We start from the raw sequence: 25727 nt of genomic DNA on the forward strand, positions 1-25727 counted from the left end.
AATGGGGTGGGATGGTAGGTGATCTTCAAAGAACTCTGAGAATTTAAACCAAATTATACCCAAATTCTAAAGACAATTTGAATTAGACTCTATGATGGTCTCGTCAGTGGAAAACTGGGAAGTCAGTTCAAGGGCTGAAAATACAAACTTAGGTACTTACAAAGGTATTACCTACCAGAATTTGTGTGGTAAAAATGTTAATTCTCATCATCTTATTTGAAGTTAATACTTCCCTTCCCTACCCTTCATTCCCTTTTGTCTAATCCTCTGAACTTCTATTCTTCCCCTCCCCCACCTCTTGTTGTGTGTTAGTATCCACATATCAGAGAATTCATTCAGGCTTATTTCATTTTGCATGATAGTCTCTAGATCCTTTCATTTTACCCACAAATGTCATAAAGTCATTCTTCTTCATGGTAGAGTAATACTCCATTGTGTATATACACAGTCATTTTTATTTTCCATTTTGAGAAAGGGTCTCACTAAGTTGCAGAGGTTGGCCTTGAACTTGTGATCCTTTTGCCTCAGCCTCCTGAGTTACTGGGATTACAGGTATGTGCCACCAGACTCCATTTCCTACTGGTTTTAGTAATGAGTCAAAAGTCTGAGAATTATGATTATGCATCAAAAAATTAAAACATGGTTTTAAGAGATGACTCCATTCACTCAGCTTTCTGGATGTGACTATGAAATGGAATGAAAAATGAAAGGCTAAAAATTTTTTTAAAAAAAGAAAGAAAAAGAACAACTGCAGGCCTCTAAAGAGAAATGAACTTATACAAGTAAAAAAATACCACTCTCAGAGTGCTAGGCAACCAGCCTACTGGGGCAGAACAAATAGGACAGTTCCCAAATACATTTGCTTTGGAATAGCCACTTCCACAAAATTGTGATCATAAAAAGCAGTTGTATCAACATTCTCCTATTATTAAAACCAACACATTTATTTAGTTGATTTCCTTCCTGCCCTACTATTCTGTGCTTTCCAACTTAAAATATGTTTCATGTGCTGGCCCTGGCATTTGCATACCATTGCTAGGAGATTCTCCTAGATACCCTTATATGGAAACTACTTTGAGATTAAATATAATTACAGTTTAGTCTAGTACTCATTTGTTCATCAGTTAGGACTGTTAATAATAACATGTTAGAACAAAGGTAACAGGATTGTTTATTTTTATTATTCACACACCACACTAAACTGTTACATGGCAGACAGAGGGGAAGGAGAAGAGTAAAAGCAAATAAAAACACACATGAAAGCATAGTCAAATGATGAAACATATCTGCTGATATCAGGTTCATTCCCTGATGAAAATGTATATAAAGTAGAATCTTTAAAAAAAATAAAACCAAGGGGGAAAGTGCTGGGAAATGATATTGGTCAAATTATACTGTTATATTGGGTGCATGTATAAATATGTAACAACAAATCCCATTATTATGTACAACTATAATGTACCAATAAAAAATGTGGAAAAAAATAAATCTAAAAGTTTCTTCTATGTTCTCTCTTGTTCAGTTATTTATTGAGAGTGAAGGAAGGAAAAGGAGCAATTTTACCAAGGCATAAATGGAAATATTCTAAAAGCAGGAAATGTTGATTTAAAGTACTAGAAGCAGAACTTCCAGAATCCTTTTTTTAAAAAACAGTAATAGCTTTTAATTCATCATCCATTTCTCTGGCTAACCAAGCAATCACTTTTTAAAATCCTTTTAAAAATATACATAGCATTTTATTTCAATAATCTTCAGCATGAATACTTTTGCAAAGAAAGGCTTTCTTTCTTTGCAATTTCACTAACCGGTTTTCAACGCTCTTATGAAACAAATTTAAATAATCAAGAGAATAAAATTGAAGAACAAAAATATTACAAAAATAAAATTGACACAGAGAACATAGAATGATGTGACTGGTCATTTCTAAATAGCATTAATTTTATGTCCATATCCTACTCTTTTTTGTTATTTCTTAAACTTTTTTCCAAGGTTCAAAATTACAAAGTATAATCATCATACACTGCAGTTTAAGACCAAACATTGACCTGGAAATGTAATTTACTTTGCAGAATTGGAAAATCAAATTCCTCTTCCCAAATATTGCCATCTAGTGTACTACATAAACCAGGTGCTCAATAAATTCTGACTTTATGTCTCTACTTTTTGTCCTTTTCCACCCTCTTTAAAATTCTACAGGTTCCATTAAGTCAGAAAAAGGGATCACCAATAACTCATTTTTATTTCCAAGGTACATGTAACTTCTGGACTCAGGAAAAACAGAGAATATATTTTATTCAACTTTCCCAAACCCTTATATTGCTCAGATGAAAATTTCTGCTATTAGGAATAGCCTCACAAATATCTGCTCTTTCAATATATAGTTACCTACATAACTTATATTCTTCAGATTATAGTTAATAAATTATTATACAACTTATCAAATTCATTTGTCTAACAAGTCGAAGAAATCTCTGAGTCTTGATGGGTTCTGTAGGATTAAAATTTCCTGTAGGTCAAGATTTTAACATGTTTTCCTTTGTAGAACAATTGTCAAAAAGGAAATTAATAATTTCAATTCACTTTTCCTTGTGAACTCTAAATATCAGTTAATGTGGTATAAAGGTGACCTAGTACATATTTTAATTATTTTACATTTCAAAAGGAGACTGAACTGTGCTTGCCAATTGTTACTAGGCACAAAAAGAATTAAATCTTTCAAGTGACCACAAATGACCAAATAATATTTACCTTACTTAACTTAGGCTTTCGTTCAACAAGCACATGTTGTAAATGAGTGTATATAATATAATAAAAAGGATAAAGTGTTATAAATATCTATCTGAAATTTTAGGATTCCAAATATTTTCAATACTTGCATATTCATCTTTAATACTAAAGCAACAATATAATAACTAATCAGAAGGTATTTTAAGTTCTGGCTCTGTTATGTAGTGGCTATGTAAATGGCTTAAGGCTTAATATCCTCTGTTATAAAGTGAAGACGATACCTAGCTGGCAGGTGAGTATTACAGGAGTTAACACAAATTATAGCTCCTCAAGGTCTTACAATGTGACCTTTGCCACACACTGTTCTAGTTGCTGAGGATATGGTGGTAAGGGACAAATATAACAAATAAAATTCCTGTTCTTTCAGAGGAGGAGAAAATGGCTAAGCTGACTAAAGAGAAACATGAGGGTAACTAGACAAGCCATAGTATCATGAAAGCCTAAAAAATCAAAAGTGTTTCAATAAAGAAGAAATGTAAAAAAAAATTTTATATATATATATATATATATATATATATATGTACATATATACATATTCCCATATGGGAACTGACTGGAAAGGGGTATGAGGGGACTTTTCAAATTAATAAAAATGTTTATATTGTAACTGAAGTGGTGGTTTTGCAATGACTTACATTTGCCAAAACTCACTAAATGTTAGATTTTATTATAAATACAACATGCCTCAATAAGTCCAATTTTTTAAAAATGTACATGTCAAGAAAGAGAATCAAAAGGGCAGAGGAGCTGTTGCAGAGTAAAGAAAATAAAATGGAATTTTGTAAGTGGATGTAATGTATGATATTTGGATCCTGAATGTTAAAAATCTTTAAAGTATATTCTTTGTGTGTGTGGTATAATCATTTTATTGTGGTTATATAAGAGAATGTCCTTTTTGTAGGAGACATAGTTAAGAATAAAAAGGTAGGAGGTCAGCAACTTTCAAGGTTTAAAAAAAGTGCGTGTAGATAGACATAAAGCAAATGTAGAAAATTGTTAACAACTGATGAAAACTAAGTAATATGTCTCCACATATTTACTATGTTCATTTTCAATTTTTCTACAGATTTGAAATTTTTAAAGAAGAATTTGGGGGACTAAATAATGAATAGGTAACTGTGTCAAATACTGTTGAGAGGTTGGATATGAAAACAGAACTGTGATCTTTTACTTTAGCGAGACACTGTCATTGATGATTGTTTTATAAGAGTATTTCAGTAGAGCATTTCCTTCTGGAAGGGGAAAAATCTTGGTAAAGAGTAAACAGAAGTGAGAATTGGAGATAAATAATGAAGTGGAGGTACTGAGTACAAGTAATTCCTTCAAAAATTTTCCTATGAAGAGTAGCAAAGAAATAGAATGTGGAGTTAAGGAGTCTCCAAAAGTAATATTGACATTTTATATGTTGATGGGAATGATCCAGAAGAGAAAAAGAAATTGAAAGAAAGGGCATAAATGCAGTAGCAGTCCCGAAACTGTTAGAGGTGCTAAGATTTAGGGCCCCAAAAGGAAGGAGTCACTTTAGATGAGGAGTTACTTGAGATGATAATGACAATGACAATGGTAGTACCGTAGCAGCTAACCCCCCCAAAATAGGTACTATTTAAAGAATTTTAATTCTCATACCAATACTAAAAGGAAGGTATTACTAATATTTCCTTTGAAGTACAGAGAAGTTAATTTACTTGCCTAACAATACATATTTGGTAAACAGAAAAGCCAGGATTTAGAACCCAAAGGAAGAGATTTTCTTTTAGTACAATAAGAGGTAAGGCAAAGTTTGTATGTGTAGATACAGTTGGGCTGGCAGTAGGGTAATATGACATAGGTCTTGCATCATGACATTTTCTCCAAGTAGATTTTAGTGAGTTCATCAGCTATGGGAGGAGGAAGAGAGGATATTGGAGAGTAGAGAAGAGAAGGTGAGAAATCCTTGTTCCAGGGAGAAGGAAAGTGAATTTAGTAGTCATGATTGGCAGTATTGAATCTTAAGTGAATCTACTTGTCCTGACTGGATTATACTTTTCAGTTATTTTCAGCTGACTGAGAACAGGCATAAAATGAACAGAAGGGTTTAACTAGGGTGGGATGTTTCCAGGCAAGTGCATCTATGAAGATAGGAGGCAGGCAGTAAGAGGAGTCTGCAAGAGAGCTGACAGTAGAAAACCTAGGTTAGGAAATGCACTAGGAATGCACGAATATTAAGGATGAAAGACAGAAACGGGGTAGGATTGGAGTTTCCTGAGGGAAGAGAATAGTTGGAATGTGGATATTAAAGTTAGAGAGTAAGTAACAAAGAGTAGGATATGTGAGAAGATTCCAAAGGGAGTTTGGCTTCAGAAAAGGGAAAAACACAAGAGTTTTAGAAAATGTGTGTGTATCTGTAAGTATTCTAAAGTTGATAAAAAATGACTCATGGCCTTGATGGTACTATTTTCAATAACTCCTCTTTCTCCTAGCAAAATCAAGAATTGTTACAGAAAAAAAAAGAAAGCATGTTATTATTTCCATTTAAGGAGCAAGGTTAAACTGGGACAAAACTAAATCCAAGTTTAATCCATTTTGATTTGTTTCTTGTTCCAATGTTGTCTCATCATTCATTCAACAAAATTGCTATATGAAAAAAACCTGTTCAAAATGCAGAATTCGATGTAGCTGAGAGTGATAAAACCCAATGAAAGTTAGTTCGAAGTCAATGTGACTATGAAATAAAATTATCAGCAAAGCTAACAACAACCCCAGATTGTGAAAAATAAATTGAAATTGTGATGTACATGAGGGGAACTGTGGAGAAAAGATTTCCAGCAACTGCTTGTGCTCTGCATAATTCAACACATTTCCATGAAAACACTTGTTTTTAAAGGAGGAGAGGAAGATGAGTGAAGCACTGTTAGAATTCCAGTATTGCAGCATCAGAGTAATTTTGTCAATGATAAGGTCTAGATTATGATGTGGAAGGGAGGTTAAGTGGCAGAGAATAAAAGGAGACTGTATCAAAGAAGGCTAAAGCACTGGATGAAACTTATGTGATGCTGAAGTTACACAAAGAGATGTCAAAAGCAGTGGAGAAGAGTCATCAGTGAAGGTGGGGTAGGTGACAACAACAAACAAGGCTTAAAGGAGTAAAACCTGATATTACATACTTGAAAGATGTTAGGGGAACTGAAGGAAAAAGAAGGAAAAACAATTTGGAGGTTGTAGTGGGTAACAAGGATCCACCTATCTCTCTGTGGGTGCTGAGGTACATGAGATAGGGCTCCAATTTGCAAGTATCCTTAGAGCAAGAAGGTGAAGGGACTATTCAGAGAAGAGAATGAGGATGTAGCATAGTACTTGAACTTGGTTTGTTCACAATCAATCTTTCTTGAATTTGAAACTCAATTTTTCTAATAGTCTACTATATCTTAAAAAGGAAAAATATTAAAAATTTATTTACAAAGAATCTGGAACAGATTAAAAAAGAAATGATCCTCTAATGATTATATTTTCCAAATCCATGAAAAACTCATCTTCAAAAATTAGTCTCCTGGCCAAGATAAAAAGAGTCCAACATATTATTGTTTTTGGCTTAATATAAATGGACAGCTATTATAAAATAAAACCAGGCATTCTCTTGCATAAGAACTCAATATCAGAAGAATAAAATTAAGTGATTTCTGCTTTGATAAAACTTAGAAAATAGCCTCACTGCACAATCTGAACAAAGTTAACTCTTATAGTTCAAGTAGAGAAACACAGATACCTATGGGATGTGAATAAATAGATTTACCAAGTATAATCTTTGGAGTATTGGTATGGTAATTTTGGAATATATGGTCCTTCTTTAGGTAGAAATTTTTTTTTGGTAGAAATATTATTCCATGAATAACTTTAGAGGTATGGCATTACTGCAAAAAGAGATGTTCATCCTAATATCATAGTTTTTTCCCCTTAAATTTTCTGAATATTTTTAAGACTGTGTAAATATCAAATTTTTTATGCTTTAGCAGAAAAAATATATTTTATATCCATAAATTGCCTCTTAAGTATTTCTACTAAGCTATCTTTATATGTAGCTCATGAAATTATATAGTTCTTTAGGGTCTTTAATATACAAAGAAAAATACCTGTTCTATAAAAACAAAGTTTTATGAAATTTACCTAGAATCTCCACTCAAAATGCAGTGGTTTGTTTTATAGAGGTATATGATGGTATAATCATGATCATCAATCAGAAATGTGGACTGGTTCAACTGCAGGTTAGTTCCATCTTCCTCATAGACTATCAGATTCTAATCACTAGACAGAAAATTTACTAGTAGTTTTATTATGCCAGATAAATGGATTTGAGAGAAAGGTCAACTCTTCTATTCAATAAGCCTAATATGATGTGTCAGAGAAAGCAAATGGTCAATAACTACTATGCTCATTTATTACACACAGCTGGAAGCAAATTATTTCTCGTCTCTATGAAGAACACAGCTGGAAGTAATCTCTCCTTCACCACATTTCTTTAGTACTTTGTATATTACTTACAGGAATTTCTCTTTGGAGCACAATGATTTCTGTGCTTATTTTATTTTCCTTCTAGATTATAAGCAGGTATACTACCCCTTGACATTTTTCAAAAGCCTCAAAGAATCATAGTATTATTTATATTCTGTTTCATACCCAGTACTCATAGAACAAAATGTAAGTTACACCATCAATATCGAACTCATCAATATTATTATAGATTACACAAATCAGACTTTTGTTGTTTGATCTAGAATCTTATCAATATTTAGGTAAAACAGAAAACTGTTTTGGGTTCCAAAAACTTAATTACAAAATCTCTGTCAGAACACAACAGGGACTTTCCTGAGCTTCATCTCCAGTACTCCCTCTTTTCTTTTTGAGATAGAGTTTCACTATGTTGCTGACCTTGAACTTGTGATCCTGATGCCTCAGCCTCCTAAATCACTGGAATTAGGAATTCCAGGTATGAGCCACCACATCTGGCAACAAAGACTTCTTATACTGCAGGTATGACTAAAAAGGTTCCCAACAGAAAGTCTGTGGAGCAGTCAAATGCTGTTTCCCAATTTTGTAAATAAAAGAGAACTATTTTTTCTTTAAAAATATAGGAATTTTTTAAAAAGAACAATGGAATTTAAAAGTAACATTTTGTGAAAATCATGGGATGTTTAAAAAACAATGCATGGAGTTATACTTGCCCAACTGAACACTTCAAATGTTTTTCTATTAATCCAGAGAATCTTGGCTAAGCACAGGAATTTCATGTTGTTCATAAACTGAAATTTCAACTTACCATTTATGTTTATTGCTGGTAATACAATTGACATTTTTGGTCTGGTGGTCTTGTTATGGGTGGTAGCTGGTAACAGTAGGTGATCCTAAAATTAAGAAATAACAATTTGTTATATATAAACAACTGGCTCAGTGCTAGAACAGGCCAAATTTAGGCTTTCTCTGAGTTTCACATTTCAATGGGATCATGAAAATGAGTTTTTATTTGGACCTGGCTTAAAGATAATTACTACAAATCATCTTAAGATCATTCGTTAATTAATGTAATACACACTTACTGGTATGTACCATTACCAGGGATTATGCAGAATTTTTGGAATACTCATGGGTTCTGATAATACATATGCTTCAGGATACTATAAAGAGTATCATTTAAGCAGTGAGGAAAAGGGGTTTTAATTCTAATTCTACCACTAAGCTGTATGATCTGGACAAGATTATATACATATCCTTTCTGGGTCTCACTTTCCAGTCCTGTAAAATGATGGGGCTAGATTAGATAATATTATATATACTAAATTGTGTACCCACTAAGCAGTCATTTTCAAACTCCTTTTTAAAAGAGAAATTTCAACTTGGAATGGACCCACCATTTGACCCAGCTATCCCACTCCTTGGCCTATACCCAAAGGACTTAAAATCAGCATACTATAGTAACGCAGTCACATCAATGCTCAATTCACAATAGCCAGATTGTAGAACCAACTGAGATGCCCTTCAATTGATGAATGAATAAAGAAACTATGCTATATATACACAATGGAATATTCCTCAGCATAAAGAAGAATGAAATTATGGCATTTGCTGGTAAATGGATGGAGTTGGAGAATATCATGCTAAGTGAAATAGGCCAAGTCCAAAAAAACAAATGCGGAATGTTTTCTCTGATAAGTGGATGATGATACATAATGGGGCGGGTGGCAGGGGGTAAGAAAAGAATGGAGGAATTTTGGATGATGTAGAAGAAAATGGGGCAGGAGGAGAAGCGGGAAGGAAAGTAGTAGACTGAGATAGTATTACCCTATGTATACGTATGATTACATGAATGGTGTGAATCTGTATTGTGTACAACCATAGAAATGAAAAGTTGTACCCCATTTGTGTACAATGAATCAAAATGCAGTCTGTAAAAATAAAAATTAAAAAAAAAGAAACTTCCTTCTAATATGTTATCCAAAATTACCAATATGTAAAAGAGAGAGTCTGCTTAAAGCAGAGCAAGGGCTTAGCACCTTGGCTGCTTAGTGTTACTTACCCCTTTGAGGTGGCCACAACATTAAATATTTTTAATAAATGCTAAAGATGATGCATAGTTCTTGATCTTAAAAAGTGTATAGCTTATTAGGAGAGGTTAAAGAATTATAAATATGTGTCTAGCACTATTATATAGTTCTAACTATAACACAGTCAAACTTCAAATTATACCCAGAGCTATGTAACAAAAACTGCATAGTACGGGCATAAAAACAGATATATAGACCAATGGAACAGAATAAGAGACACAGAGAAACCCATTTATCTACAGTCATCTGATCCTTGACAAAGGTGCCAAAAACATACACTGGAGACAAGAAAGCCTTTTGACAACTGGGGCTAGGAAAACTGGCTATCCATAGGTAGAAGAATGAGACTATCTCTCACCTTGCATGGAAGTCAACTCAAAACAGATCAAAAACCGAGGAACTAGACCAGAAACTTTGCAACTCCTAGAAGAAAACAGGGTCAATACTCCAACATATAGGCAGAGGAAACGACTTTCTCACCAGGACTCCTCAAGTTCAGAAAACAATGCCGAGAATTAATAAATGGGATGGTATCAAATTAAAAAGCTTCTGCACAGCAAAGGAAACAATTAATATGAAAAAACTGCAAAACAGGAGAAAATCTTTGCTAGCTAACTCTTCTAACAGGATTAATATCCAGAATATATAAAGAACTAAAAAAGAAAAAAGAAAAAAAAATCCACAAATAAGTCAATTAATAAATGGGCAAATGAACTAAACAAATACTTCTCAAAAGAAAATTACAAATGGCCAACAAATATATGAAGAAATGTTCAACACTGTTAGCAATTAGGGAAATGCAAATCAAAACTACACTGAGATTTCATCTCACTCCAATTAAATCGACAGTCATCAAGAATACAAACAATGCATGCATGTATGAGTTTGTCAGGATGAACCCAACTATTATGTATAAAGCAAAAAGGTCTAATTAAAAAAAAAAAAGAACACAAACAATGGTGGTGAGATGTAGAGGAAAGGAACACTTTTATACTATTAGTGGGATTATAAATTGATATGTCCATCATGGAAATTGATATGCAGGCTCCTCAGAAGAGTAGGCATGGTACCATCATATGACCCACCTATACCACTCCTCAGTATTTATTCTAAAGAAGTAAAGTGGACATACTATAGTGATACAAGCATATCCATATTTATAGCAATATAATTCACAACCGTCAAACTATAAAATCAATTTGGTATTCATCAACAGACGAATGGATAAAGAAAATGTGGTATATATACACAATGGAGTTTGATTCAGCTATAAAGAACAGTGAAATTATGTCATTTGCAGGAAAAGAGATGGAACTTGAGAGCATTATGTTAAGTGAAATAAGTCAAACTCAGAATATCAAAGGTTTTGTGTTTTCTCTCACGTGTGGAAGCTAGAGGGGAAAAAGGAAAAGAAAGGTGGTAGCGGGGCAGAGGATTTCATGAAAATTAAAGGGAGATCAATATAGTAGATGAAAGGGACAGGGAAAAGGGAGGGAAAGGGGAAATACTGGGGAATTATACTGACCAAATATATTGTTATGTTGTGTGTATGTACAGATATGTAACAAAAAATCCCACCATTATATATAATTATAATGCATCAATGAAAAAATGGGAAGAAAATAAATATACCACAGACAACTTTTGATGATCTGTAAGTGAATCAGGGTTATCTGAGGTTTCTGGTCTCCAGTCACACAATTATTAAAAGTATAAATGAGTCAAGAAGAGTTTGGCTTTGGAAAAGGGGACAACTGAAGTGTTTTGGAAAATGTATGTGTGGCTGTAGTTATTCTAAAGCTGATTATAAATGACTTATGACTTTGATATTAACTACTCTTTTGAATAAATCTTCTTCCTCCTAGCAAAAACAAAAATTATCACAGAAAAAAAAAAGAACATGATAGCATTTCCACTTAAGGGAGCATACATAAAACTGAACCTAAGTTTAACTTGTTTTACTTTGTTTCCTTATTCCTATGTTCATTGTTTCATCAATCATTCAAACTTGCTATAGGTTAGAACTCCTCAAAATGAGAAGTGATAAAAATTCAATGCAATTTAGTTTAAAGTCAGTGTGATTGAAATGCAATTATCAGCAAAGCTAATAAAAAATAAACCTAGAGTGTGAAAAGCAAATTGAAATTAATATATATAAACAGAACTGTGTAGAAAACATTTCCAGTAACTACATGTGCTTTGTATAACTCAAGACAACATTTCCACGAGAATACTTTTTTTAAAAGAAGTAAGTGAGGAAGGATGTGTGAAGTTGTTAGAATTCTAGCATTGCCGTGTAGTAGTTTTTCTTCTTTTTCTGGTTTTGTTTTGTTTCATTTTTAAGGAGCACTGTTAGACACAAAGATCACACATTTCTGAGAATAAGATAATTTAACCAAGAAAAAGCACAATTTGCTGATCTTCCTGCTATGAAAAGTATAAATAGCTTAATTCCTAGAATTAAAATACTGTTTCAGGGTCTCTAATTTGAATGGGAAAACAAACAAAAAAACATGTAAGCCCCAAATTAAGGTTATTATAAAAATAAACACACTTAAGATTCCAGTGGTCATGGGTTAAGGTCAGGCTTAGACTTAATTCTGAGTTGTCTGCTCAGATCTAGATGCCATACTAAATGTTGTTTTTAAACACTATTTCCCTTCTTTCTTTCTTTTGCAGTTCTGAGAATTGAACCCAGGACCTTGTAAATGCTAGTGCTCTACCACTAAGCTACATTCTTAGCCCTTCTTTAAGCTTATTTTTACTCTGAGTCAGGGCTAAGTTGCCCTGACTGGCCTAGAACTTGTGATCTTTCTGCCTCAGCATCCCAAGTTGCTGGGATTAACAAAATATCTCCTACTTTCTCTCTTCATTAAATTTCAAACAAGATACTTAATTTTGTAGGAGAAACTAAAAACTATGCTATTATTTATGAAAAAAGGAGACTCAAATTTTGCATGCATACAAATTATTAGTTAACCTGCTTTGTCTCTCATCATTAAAGATTTGCAAACTAGGGAGGAACAGCCTACATTTTTAATTTTTAGCAGTGCTAGGAATTGTGCGCAGGGTCTCACATGTGACATAACCTGCAATTTAAAGTGCTTGTTTGGCAAAGCCTGAAGACCACAACTGAAGGAAACCAAATTTGGTATATTACAAATTCTAATAGTGCTTATCTTATATAATAAATAATTATACACATATAGACAGCTAGAACAGTGCAGTTGCTTCATTTAACATTTACCTTCACTTCCTCAAAATAAATGAGCCTTGCACCTCACAACAATGAACCCTGAATCATTTTCCTTCTCTGTATTCATCTCACTCTTTTTTAGTTCATTATCCCATTAGTCACAACTATAGAAACAAAGGAACTTTAATCAACAAATATTTACTGACTTCATTTAAAAAATTTTATTGAGCACAGTACTGGTATATATTAGCACTGTGCTATAGAGAAAGTTTTCTTTTAAGGAATACAAACCTAGGTTTTTATTTTGTTAGATAAACAATATGAATTGTCATATAAACAGCCATTTGTCCCCAATATATGCTCTTCTTCTGTACTTTTAGCATAGAAACAGGACCTGTGATATTTAGTCTGTATGTCACCACTCTGAATAAGAGTATACTCTCCAGCTTCTGTTGCAAGCAGGTGAGGTCACATGTTCTGTTCAATGAACAGCAAGAAGTGGTACCTGCAACAACAACTTCAAGGTGGTAATAATGGAAGCTCCCCTCCTCCTCCTTCCCTTTTCCTGCTAGCTAGAAAGCAGATATAACTGCTAGAGCTGGAGTAGCCAGCTTGGACCATGAGCTGGAAGTTATAAGCAGAGCAACCAGACAAGAAATGGAGATCCTGATGATTAAGGAGCTACCATAAGACCTCTGGAACGTACACATAAAATTCTAATTTGTCTAAGCCACTATTATTTTGGGTTTTCCATCACTCAAAGCCTAAACCCAAGCCCAATTACTAGTTATATTATAAATGTGTGCAGTAATACTAAAGGTATTTGGTCAAGAGGAATCTTAATAAGAGTTGCAGTAATCAAGCACAGCTCTATTGTATTTTAACAGCATAGAGAGAACATATGTATTATTTAGCCTTCTTGCTGCCCCACTTCATTTTACTTAAATCCTTGTTAATGAACTAATATGAAGAAAGATCAATATTGGAAAAAATCAACTTGATTAATTTGAACAAAATTGTTTCCTTTCTATTAAATTAGTTAAAATAATCCAACTATGGCAAAATTGAAACTATTTCAAAATAAAAAAGAAATGAAGGAAAAGAATTTTGCCATGGGAATAAATCTATTTCAGCACTGTTATTCAAAACTATACCACTAATTTAAAAAAAATTATTTGTGCACTATATTTATACAATAACATTTTCAAGTGGAGTCCTGAGAAGACTTTATAAGGCTTACATACCACACGATGCCCTCAGGGATGAACCCATGTGGACAAAAATTATATCAAATGATTTGTTAATCATATTCCCAGAAGAAGTTACAGAAACAAGGGTGGGGGCATCATTGCAGTTTCCCAATGTTATGCAATATTGTACATGAGAAATTGTGCTATTTTTTATAGTTCTCCAATTCCCTCTTTCATTTTGTTAAAATAAACTAAACCATAGTGTATGACACAAAATCCAAAGTTATTTGTTTCTTCTCTTTGTAGAAAATAAAAAGTGTTCAAGATTGACCTAACAAAAGAAGAGGATCACATTTTGCTTAGCTTAAGGTTATAGTAGTGATCACAACAGCATTAAGATCCTACTGAATTATCAAATGTTGATTCTGTGTATCCTCATAGACTAGAAACTGACTTACTAAATTAAAAGATTCTTTCAACTCCCCCTATGAAACTGACTAGAGCCTACAGCATACCAAACCTTCATGAGTACTTGAATTGTGCTTTTTCACCAAAACTAATTTTCCTGAGTACATTTATTATTTAATAAAATATTTTGTAAACTGATAAAATAGTGTGAGTGAAAGAGAACAAGTCTTGATAAGTGAGTAGGTTAATCTTTTATTCATTGCAAAACCACTATAAAAAACATGGGAAAAATCATAAGTCAAATTGCTTACCAAGTATCTTTAAGTTCTTGTTCTAATTTAAAACAACTGTAAATGATATTGGAAATTATGGTTTATGAACTGAGAGTATAGCTTATGCAAGAAGGGCAAAGTGGAAATCTAAACAGTAGATTTGTACTCAAAGAAAAGGCTTTGGTCCTACATTGCAAACTGGCAAATGAATGCATATTTATATAATTAAATAAAGTGAAATAAAGATATATATATATTTAAAAATTCTCTGCTTTAACCAATTTTCTTATTAATTAGCAGACCGTTTACTAGTCCATGCTATACTAAATAAGATGGTTTCTCTGGCTCAGGGTTGGAGCCCTTTATCTTTGATAGAAAGGAAGGCATTTAATATGTTATGAGGTACCCTAAGAATGAAGGAATCTCAGTTTGCAAAAGGCTGCAATTGTGACACTGAGCAGCTCTGACTTGGATAAACAAGGCCCTCAATTACTCAAAAAACTTTGTGTATCAGGACAATACTGACAACAAAGGCCTCTTACTTAATATTTTATATTTGGCCCATATTCACTGGATTCCTGAGATAAGGTTGGTTTTCAAATACAGAAACTCTTAAAACCAGATCAAAAATTAAAACAATATCTATTTTACTTCAGAAATAGCTTGCATTAAATTTTCTCTAATTTATGTTCATTTCTGAGAGGTTTTTTTTTTTTCTGGTATCACTTTACCCCTCATTTACCTTACAGATTCTTTCAAACTGCCAAACAAATTGAAGTTTTTGCCCTCAAAAATAAGAGAGCCAAAGCAGCAATTAAAAGTAGGCCTTTCAACTAGAACAGAGACCCTGTGCCCAATAGAAGAAAAAGTAGGCCAAATCTTTACCACGCTGGCTTAGTCTTTAACAAGACTCCTAAAAAGTAAGAAGTAAAATCAAGAATCAATAAAAACTAAAAAGCTTACTCTCAGTAAAGGAAACAATCAATAACATAAAGAGAGAACCTACAGAATGGTAGAAAATCTTTACCACATGCACCTCAGATAGAGCACTAACCTCCAGAATATACAAAGAACTCAAAAAACTTAACACCAAAATACAAATAACCCAATCAATAAATGGGTTAAGGAACTGGGAAGACACTTCATAGAATAAATACAATTGATCAACAAATTTATGAAAAAAATTCAATATCTCTAGCAATTAGAGAAATGCAAATCAAAACTAAGATTTCATCTCACTCCACTCAGACTGGCAATTATCAAAAACACAAGCAATAAAAAATGTTGGCGAGGATGTGGGGGAAAAGGTATGCTCATCCATTGCTGGTGGGACTGTAAATTGGTGTAACTATTGTGGAAAGCAGTATGGAGAGTCCTCAGAAAACTTGGAATGGAACTACCATTTGACCCAGCTATCCCACTCCTTGGTTTATACCCAAAGGACTTAAAATCAGCATACTACAGCAACACAGCCACATCAATGTTTAGAGCAGCTCAATTCACAATAGCCAAACTATAGAACCAACTTAGATGCCCTTCAACAGATAAATGGATAAAGAAACTGTGGTTTACATATACAAGGGAATATTACTCACTCTTAAAGTAGAATGAAATTATGCCATTTACAGGTAAATGGATGGAACTGGAGAATATCATGCTAAGTGAAATAAGTCAATCCCCAAAAACCAAAGGCTGAAAGTTTGCTTGGATATGTGGATGTGAATTCACAATACAGAGGTGGTGGTTAAGGAAGAATAGTGGTGCTTTGGGTTAGACAGAGGGGAGTGAAGGGAGGAGAGGGGATATGGGTTAGGAAGGATAGTAGAATGAATTAGACAGTATTACCCTATGGGTATACAGGATTACATGACCAGTGTGATTCTATATCATATACAACTAGAAGAGTGAGAAGTTGTACTCCATTTATGTATGACATATCAAAATGCATTCTGTCATGTAAAACTGACTAGAACAATAACAATGACAACAAAAAGCAGGCTTTTCAAAGTTACTTATCTAAATTCACAACATTTGGAACTAAAATTTTTCTTATACCTATACTAATTGCAGACCAGAAACCAAATGTGTTCATTCACTAAAGAACTGTCAGTTAGGAAATATTAAATCATTAAAGCACACAGACACACACAGTGACATATCCTGAAAATGAAAATTGCAAAAAAAAAAAAGTAGTAAAATTTAGTGGAATGTATTGTTTAAAGTCTATTAAAATGCTTATGATGTAGAGCTTCTCATCACAGTAAAAACATAAAGGACATTACTCATCTCAAAACTAGAAATCATTTATATAAATAGCAAATGTGAATGCAGTATTTCTGCCACTATTGTACACAATAAAATTACAGACCAATACAAGGAAATGTAAAGCTTGCATCTGCACCATGAGTATGTGTGTCAGAAAGAGGAAGAATAAATCAAAACTATTAGTGTGCAACAGATGCCCAAGAAAAAGTCAATGTTTATATTTTGACAAGAGAAAAATTTTGACACTTAATACAAACCTGATAATGCTAGCAAGGTCATGAGAGGAAAAATTAGCTTGAAATTCTAATAAGAGCAAACTCAACTTTTGCTTAAGGTATACTTATATCAAACTATGCAGGAAGCCCCCTGCTGTAAACATGACCAGTTGACCTTTGCCTTTTCTTCTATTCACATACAAAAAAGTATTAAATTGAACCATACTAAACTGTTAATCTTGTGAATACATTTTTATCAGTAATTTCGAAAGCTTCAACCTAACAGTTACATACAATTCTCTTTTTTAAAAACACAGAACTAAGTTTTAGTTTCTTGGTCCAAATGGTTTCTTATAAATACTTTCATAAGGATAAAACAGTAGTTTTCAAATCTTTCTTCTCTACTGAGAGTTGCAGGGAAAAGTGTTTCTAAACCAGTTCAGGATTGTTTTCCCTAGAGAAAGCTGATAGACAAAATGTTGGTTATGTGATTAGAACAGGTATAGGACCGGAAAATCTTTGACCTAATACTTAATTCAATAATAGGAGCTAATCAAAGTTCAAAACTTTATCAGCTCTAATTGAGAGTTTTTCCAAAGACTGAGCAATGTGTGAAATGTTAGGATTCCTGAAACTGGTTGTCAGTCATCATTTGTTGAATGTCAATAGTGCAGCAATTTTTTGAAAAAAGTCTTATTAAGAAAAAATATCAAACACTAAAAAATGTTCAACCATTTGAGAGTTTGTCAGACATAATGTTTGCAAGATGTTTCATTTAGAAAATTTACTTTGTCCACCACTGCTGATAGGAAGTAAATTTCCTGAAGAATAAATTGTGTCCTACAGATATACTACCACAGCAAACCACAGGAGGGCAAGGAGAAAGGTCTATGGCTACAGCAAATTAAATCAAGTTTTCTGAGAAAAGAGATACTAGGAAATACTTAAAGAAAAAAAATTTAAACATAGGTACATCAGAGAATTATTTTACTTTTTGTTGGGAAAAAAAAGTGGTGGTGGGGGGATGTTGAATTGAGACATAAAATTATTTTTGAAGTCCTAGGCAGAGGCTCAAAGTTGTCCCAAATTCCATGTGGGTGTGCAAGTAGCATGCAGGGTGGGAAAAGAGCACAGGAAGGTATTTCATATCAGTGAGTCTACAGCTTTCTGGAAGGAGATTAATAAAAGGAGTCCCACTTAATTCACATTTCTAAAGTTATCTCTCCTTGTATGACCTTGGTGTTTTGGATATTCTCCCAGTCTTCTCTACAGATTTGGATCCTTTCCTTTCCAAGAAAATTTTGATCTTGGTTTCAAACAAATAGGAATAATAAATGTCACTAGAGTACATTTTAGTAAAGATTGGTTTTTCCAAGGCAAATTATAAAGTAAGAAAAAGTATGTCAGTTAAGGTTAATGCCCTTGAAATTTTAATCATTATCTACAGTAATCCGATTTTCCTACCTTAGTAAATAAATTGGGTTAGCAAAACAGTCAAACTGTACCCATGCTCACACTGGAAGCTGAGCTTTATTCTCATCTATCAACCCAGTTAAGAACAGAGCTATAGTACTATACAGACCTGTTCTATAATCCAGAGGGTTCTTTTCATACCATACAGGGCGTACTTTCCAGAACCTAGCAGTTTTCTTCATTCTCATCATACATGGAACAGCAAGTTCTGAGATTCTACTCAGTTTTAAAGTGCATTTTTGAGATACAATGCATGAATAGGAAATAAATAAAAATTCTGTCTTAATTGTTGGTCAAGATTGTTCTAGAAAGAATTTCATCTAAATTTCAGGTAGTAATAGCTTAAAAGGCAAACTAAAGTATAATAGTATGAATTTTAAGTTCTGTACTAATAAGGTACAGAAAACATTTAATCATATAGTCAACAGAGCTATACAAAGAAGTGAACACAGTGACACTAGTAGATCCTTAGTAGAATTTCCTAAGGAAGGATGCATAACAGAATGACCTGAGGGACTTTATAATACAAATAACAAGGTCTCCCACCCCCTACATTTTTTTTTTTAATATGGTAGGTCTGAGGTGGGCCAAGCACCTCTAGTGATTCTGATGCAGACAGTTCTAGAACTCTGTTTTCACAAGCACTGGCCAATGTGGCATAGACAGAGGTTAAGAGCCACTGTCAGGGTTAGAATTCTGACTCTACCACCTGATTCTAGCTGTAGTATCTAAAGCAAATTCCTTAATCTCTGTGCCCTCATTTTTTCATCAGTAAGATATTGGCTATAACCACAAAAAATTGCAAGAATTGTTTATAAAGATTAAACAAGTTAGTATTTTAAAGTGCTTGGAATAGTGGCATGTAGAAAGCACTATTATAAGTGTTTGATATATATATATATATTTTTAAGTATGAGATCAGGGAAGTCCTTGACAGGGAACACCAACATGGACACGTATAGAGGAAATCTAAATTTGTCTAGATTATTCCCCTCAACTTCACAGTTGTCTGAATAAGAAAGAGAGTGATAGGAACTCATGAATTATCCAAATTCTAGCCTGGAAAGAAACGTTTTTTGTAATTTGGTCCCTACCTGTTTTCCTCTTTCCATCATGACCTCTAGCTATTTCTTTTCATAAATACTAATGCCAGCTGTCATAGATACTCTCCATGAATTCAGTCAGGAAAAGAAGCCCCCACACCATACTTTACTGCCTTTCATTTAAAAATTAAAGGGAAAAATACTTGAAGCACAAGTATTTAAAACTTCCACCCTAACTCTGGGTGCTTTCAAGATTTTTTTTTTTAAGTACTGATATTTGTATATGTGGTAGAGGCAAGGTAATTGGTTAAAGAGAAGCTAATTTGGTTTAAATTTTAAGAGGTCTGAGTTAATGGAGAAAACAGTTCTGGAGGTTGGAAAGTAGGAAAAAAAATAGGTGAAGAGGGCCAGCCTGAGCTGTGGCCTTGTAATGGCAGAAGAGACTGGGTTGGTGACTATATGGTGTATATGAAGGTGATACAGATGGAGGGTTGTGGGAGAAAAAAAATCTTTGGGAATTTTGCTGTCTATGGTTTGATTCAATATGCCCTCTGGAGTATCTTAAAGAGACTGCATTAATGGCCTCTGTCACTGGTCAAATTTTTGAGGTGTTGGCTTTGTATTTCTTTTAGATGTATCACCATATAAAATCAGTTTTAAAAGGGGACAAGCCAAAGTTCACTATGGTATGAATTATACAGATAAGGGGTCTTTTCCTCTGTGGGGACTTAGTAATGGTCTGGCAGAGAAGCATCTTTAAAAATCAAATTAAATCTTAGCCTCCCCCTGAAAACACAGTTTTCATAGGCCTAGGATTTGGGCAGCTACTCTCTGTAGGACAGATAGATACCCTTCTCTGCTCTCCACTCCATTGCCATGTCTGTCATCCCTCCTGATCCCAGTCTGGCCCACCCATTCAGTTAGTTCCTACTATGACCTGCTGTACTTTCCCCCCAGGCTCAGACTAGCCTTGCTGTCCTGCCTGTGGTATTTCCCTTTCCCCTTTGAAGGGCCACAGCTACTCCTAATGTCTCTTCAGGTCTAGCTGAGACCAATGTCACCCCTAGAAATGTGCTCTTACTACTGGGCTCCATAATGATATCCTCATTTGTTTCTTGTGGTTTGACCAGGCAGCTTTTATGTATCCTAAATGGGTTACATATACCCAGAGATTTGGGGAGAGAGGAGGATATAGAAGAGACTCTAATATAAGGTATGAATTAGGAGATACCTAAGCCAAGTTTTTAATTTGGATATTCCTGAATTTAATATTAGTAAGTCAAGACTTAGATTTTATTTGCATTCAATAATTTTCATTTTGGTCATGTGAATTTCAAATTAATTTCCTCAAATTTTTAAACTTTGATACTTAGTTTTTACTGTACTCACTGCTGCTTTTGGCTACCTGGTACTTCATTATTTTGTTTACTTGAAGGTATTACCATTGAGTGAGTTTCTGTGGGGAAAATATCTACAACTACAGAACTCTGAAGTGGCGGGGGAGACATAATCTCTCTCCCAGCTTTCTAGCAACTAGGGCACAGACATGTGATCTAAGCATGTCCATGCCTGTAATCACAGTGACTTGGGAGGCTGAGGTAGGAGGATTGCAAGTTCAAGGCCAGCTGGGGCAACTTAGTGAGACCTTGTATCAAAATTAAAATAAATAAAAAGAACTCAGTGGTAAAGTGCCCATAGGTTGACTCTCCATTAACCTCCCCCCAAATCAAAGACTTAAATATTAAGTGGATAAAGACTCAAATTTAGATTATTTAAAGCAGTTTTGGGAGAGTGCCACTGTTATCAGTGCTAGCAGCAATGTGGGTATCCAGCTGTATGTTATCCTAACCCAACTTTCTGAATGGCTATTCTTGACTGTATGGCTTCCTTTGGTTCCCATCACTGCTCTGGATCTATTTCTCCAGTGTTCTATGAAGCCTTCCAATAAATTCCTTTTCTGTTCAACATAAGCAGTTAAGTTTTTGTTTTAACTAAATTACATAGGTTCCCCCTGTTACAACCAAGAACCATGGTTGGCACGGTACTTCATTTCTCACATTTGATTTTGTTGGTTAATGTCTGACCGATAAAGTCCAAAAATTAATTTTAATTAGATTAATAATGGTATTATTTTAGGTAAGTAAAATGCAATAGACTGAAAGAGTCATAAACCAATGGACTCCTTATCTACTATTTGATCCCCAAAGTAATGAAATTTGACTCTATCACTACCATTCTGAAACTGTCTTTATAAATATTACAATCTAATTGTCAAACTCACTTGCTCACTCCACCTTCTCTCTGAAGCATGTGACATTTTCAATTTTCCCTCTGTAAACTCTTAGTTCTGATTTCCCTCCAATATTCATTCATTCACACATTGATTCATTCTTTCTTTCCCTTCCACCAACAATCCCATTAATTATTGATATTTCTTAGGGGTTAATTTTTTTTTACTGCATATATTCTTTGGTATTCTCTTCTAGTTCTAGTTCTGTGACTTAAAATATACAATTGGCTCACATCTTATCTCAAGACTCGTATTTACATCTTTTTTTACTAAACATCTCTGTTGCAATATTCTTTTATAGGGAGGGGAAGAGGGTGGTGCTCGGAATTGAATTCAGGGTCTCATGCATGCTAAACATGTGCTCTACCACTGAGCTACACTACCAAACCCCTGTCTAGATCTTAAATTCCAATTTATCTTCCTTTTATCTTCCTCCTAAGATTCCTATTTTAATTAACTCCACTAATTTCTATTTTGCTAGTCAAACAGAAACATAGAATTTCTCTTACCATCAACACTAAATGTGTTCGTGGCTGACCATTGACCAACATGTGGGGTCACCTCTGCTTGCTAGCATGGATTATTCCTGACATGGAGGTCACCATCCCTAGAGGGGCAGCTTCCTTTTTGGGATACCACATTATCAAGTACCTCTTGGGCATCAGGCTACTTTAGACTAGGAGGTTTGATAGTACAGTATAGTTTTATTGTAAAATTTTTTATTAGTAGCATTATTACAATTATTCCTACTATACCTACTATTATTCCTTCTTCTCTTTTCTTTTATTATTATTTTTCTCACTCTATTTCCCTCTTACCTGTCTCCTTGGAGACTTTTTCTCCCTTTTCTCATGCTAACAACCAATTTCTTTTAATTCTGCTTTCACTATTCCTACAATGTAGTATCTCTATAGATTCACTTCTTATCTCATTAACGTTACATCCTACATCCCTCGCCATCCCCTTTATCCACCATTAGAAATTGTGGTCCTTATTGCAAACCTATTTTTTATGCTGTAGATAATAATTGAACTCATCATCTCTGTTTATTAAGACAATACTGTTAATATATTAATAGGGACTATTTGGGTTAAGGATGCATATTGTTTGTATTGTGTGCTAATATTGATCTCCCACTTTAAGGTGAAGTATTGGAAACTTGCAGGGACACTATAAGTTTATAGGGGGCAAACTGCAATACCTTGGATTCTTACTGCTAGAGGGGAAGATACACGAACAACATGAAAAAACAAGGAAAGAAAGTGTCCCAAACAAACCTAGATGCTATGTCAATAGAGTTCAATGATAGCATGGGAGGAGAAATGTCAGAGAGGGAGTTTAGAAGCTACATAATTAAAATGATCTGAGAAGCAAGGATGAGATAAGAGAGCAAATGCAGGCAATGAATGATGGCACCAATAAACGGTTTTGACCAACCCAGGAAGCAAAAGATCATTTTAATAGATAGAGATTCTGAAAAAAACTCAAACAGAAATCCTTGAAATGAAGGAAACAGTAAACCAAATTAAAAAACTCAATAGAAAGCATCACCAACAGTTTAGATTACTTGGAAGGCAGAACCTCAGACAAAGAAGACAAAATGTTTAATCTTTAAAACAAAGTTGACCAAACAGAAAAGATGATAAGAAATCATGAATGGAACCTCCAAGAACTATGGGATAGCATGAAAAGACCAAATTTAAGAATTATTGGGATTGAGGAAGGTACAAAGATACAAACCAAAGGAATGAATAAACTATTCAATGAAATAATATCAAAAAATTCCCCAAATCGGAAGAATGAATGGAAAATCAAATGCAAGAGGCTTACAGGACACCAAATGTACAAAATTACAACAGATCCATACCAAGGCACATTATAATGAATATACTTAACATACAAAATAAAGATACAATTTTAAAGACTGCAAGAGAAAAGCATCAGATTACATATAGGGGGAAATCAATACAGATATCAGCAGAATTCTTAGCACAGACTCTAAAAGCTAGAAGGGCCTAGAACAACATATTTCAAGCTCTGAAAGAAAATGGATGTCAACCAAGAAATTATATTCAGCAAAACTTACCTTCAGATTTGACGACAAAAAAGTTAAAAGAATTTACAAATAGAAAGCCTGAACTACAAAACATTCTCAGCAAAATATTCCATGAGGAGGAAATGAAAAACAACAATGTAGGTCAGCAAAGGGAGAAACTACCCTAACGGAGTAGCCAATTAAAGGAGAAACCAAGTCAAGTTAACAACCAAAAATAAGCCAAAATGACCAGGAACACAAGTTATATTCAATAATAAACCTGAATGTTAATGACCTGAACTCATCAATCAAAAGACACAGACTGGTAGATTGGATTAAAAAGAAAGACTCAACAATATACTGCCTTCAAGAGACTCATCTCAAAGAAAAAGACACTCACAGACTAAAGGTGAAAGGATGGGGAAAAAACATACCATGCACATGGACTCAGTAAAAAAGATAAAGCAGATAAAGCAGACATCAAGCCAAAGTTAGAAGGGATGAAGAAGGACATTTCATACTGCATAAGGGAACCATAAATCAACAAGACATAACAATCATAAATATTTATGCCCCTAACAATAGTGTATCCATGTATGTCAAACAAATCCTTCTCAACTCCAGGAACCAAACAGACCACAACACAGTAATACTAGGTTACTTTAACACAACTCTCTCACCATTGGACAGATCTTCCAAACAAAAATTATGCAAAGAAACCACAAAATTCAATAACACAATCAATAATTCAGACTTAACAGACAAATATAGAGTATTCCATCCATAAACGAGTGAATATACTTTCTTCTCAGCAGCACATGCATCCTTTGCTAAAATAGACCATACATTATACCACAAAGCTACTCTTGGTAAATACACACACAAAAAAAGATACTACCTTGTATTCTATCAGATCATAATGGAATGAAATTATAAATTAATGATAAAATTTAAAAAAAAAAAACTACTCCAACACCTGGAGACTAAATAATACACTATTGAATGATGCATGGATATCATAAGACATCAGGGAGGAGATAAAAAAAATTCTTAGAGGTAAAAGAGAACAATGATAAAACATATCAAAATCTCTGGGACACTATGAAAGCAGTACTAAGAGGAAAATTCATTGCATGGAGCACATTCAAATTAAAGAAAAAGTCAACAAATAAAAGACCTAACATTACAGCTCAAAGTCCTAGAAAAAGAACAGATTAACACCAAAAGTAGTAGAAGACAGGAAATCAAATCAATGAAATTGAAAAAAAGAAACAATTGAAAAAATTGACAAAACAAAAAGTTGGTTCTTTGAAAAAATAAACAAAATTGATAAACCCCTAACCACACTAAAAAAGAGGAGAGAGAAAACTCAAATTACTAAAATTTGTGATGAAAAAGGAAATATCACAATACCCTTGAAATACAAAACATAATTAGAAGCTATTTTGAAAATCTATACTCCAACAAAATAGAAAGTCTCAAAGACATCGACAGGTTTCTAGAGACATGATCCACCCAAACTGAATCAGGAGGACATACACAATTTAAACAGATCAATTTCAAGTAATGAATTAGAAGAAGCTGTCAAAAGTCTATCAACCAGGAAAAGTCCAGGACCAGATGGATTCTCAGCCTGAGTTCTACAAGACCTTCAAAGAAGAACTCATTCTAATACTCCTCAAGGTATTCCATGAAATAGAAAAGGAGGGAACCCTTCCAGACTTATTCTATGAAGCTAGTATAACACTGATACCAAAAACAGACAAAAGACACATAGAGGAAAGAAAATTTCAGACCAACACCCCTCATGAACATAGAAGCAAAAACCCTTAAATTTTTTTTAGCAAATCACATATAAAAACATTAAAAAGATAGTGCACCATGATCAAGTGGGTTTCATCCCAGGGATGCAAGGTTGGTTCAACATCTAGAAATAAAAAAATGTAATTCACAATGTCAGCAGACTTAAAGTTAAGAATCA

At 33.8% G+C, this 25727-nt stretch overlaps 1 protein-coding gene across 3 annotated transcripts in view; it reads right to left on the reverse strand.

Moving 5' to 3' along the window:
* Atf6 (activating transcription factor 6) overlaps positions 1 to 25727 on the reverse strand; it is a 284449-nt gene that overhangs the window by 56226 nt on the left and 202496 nt on the right. For all 3 annotated transcript variants that reach the window (XM_047554909.1, XM_047554905.1, XM_047554920.1), the window contains one exon: positions 8078 to 8162. In XM_047554909.1, the coding sequence (XP_047410865.1) occupies positions 8078 to 8162 (85 nt within the window). The remainder of the gene's footprint in view (positions 1 to 8077; positions 8163 to 25727) is intronic.

This window comes from Sciurus carolinensis, chromosome 1 (assembly GCF_902686445.1).
Source record: "Sciurus carolinensis chromosome 1, mSciCar1.2, whole genome shotgun sequence".
Taxonomy (NCBI): domain Eukaryota; kingdom Metazoa; phylum Chordata; class Mammalia; order Rodentia; family Sciuridae; genus Sciurus; species Sciurus carolinensis.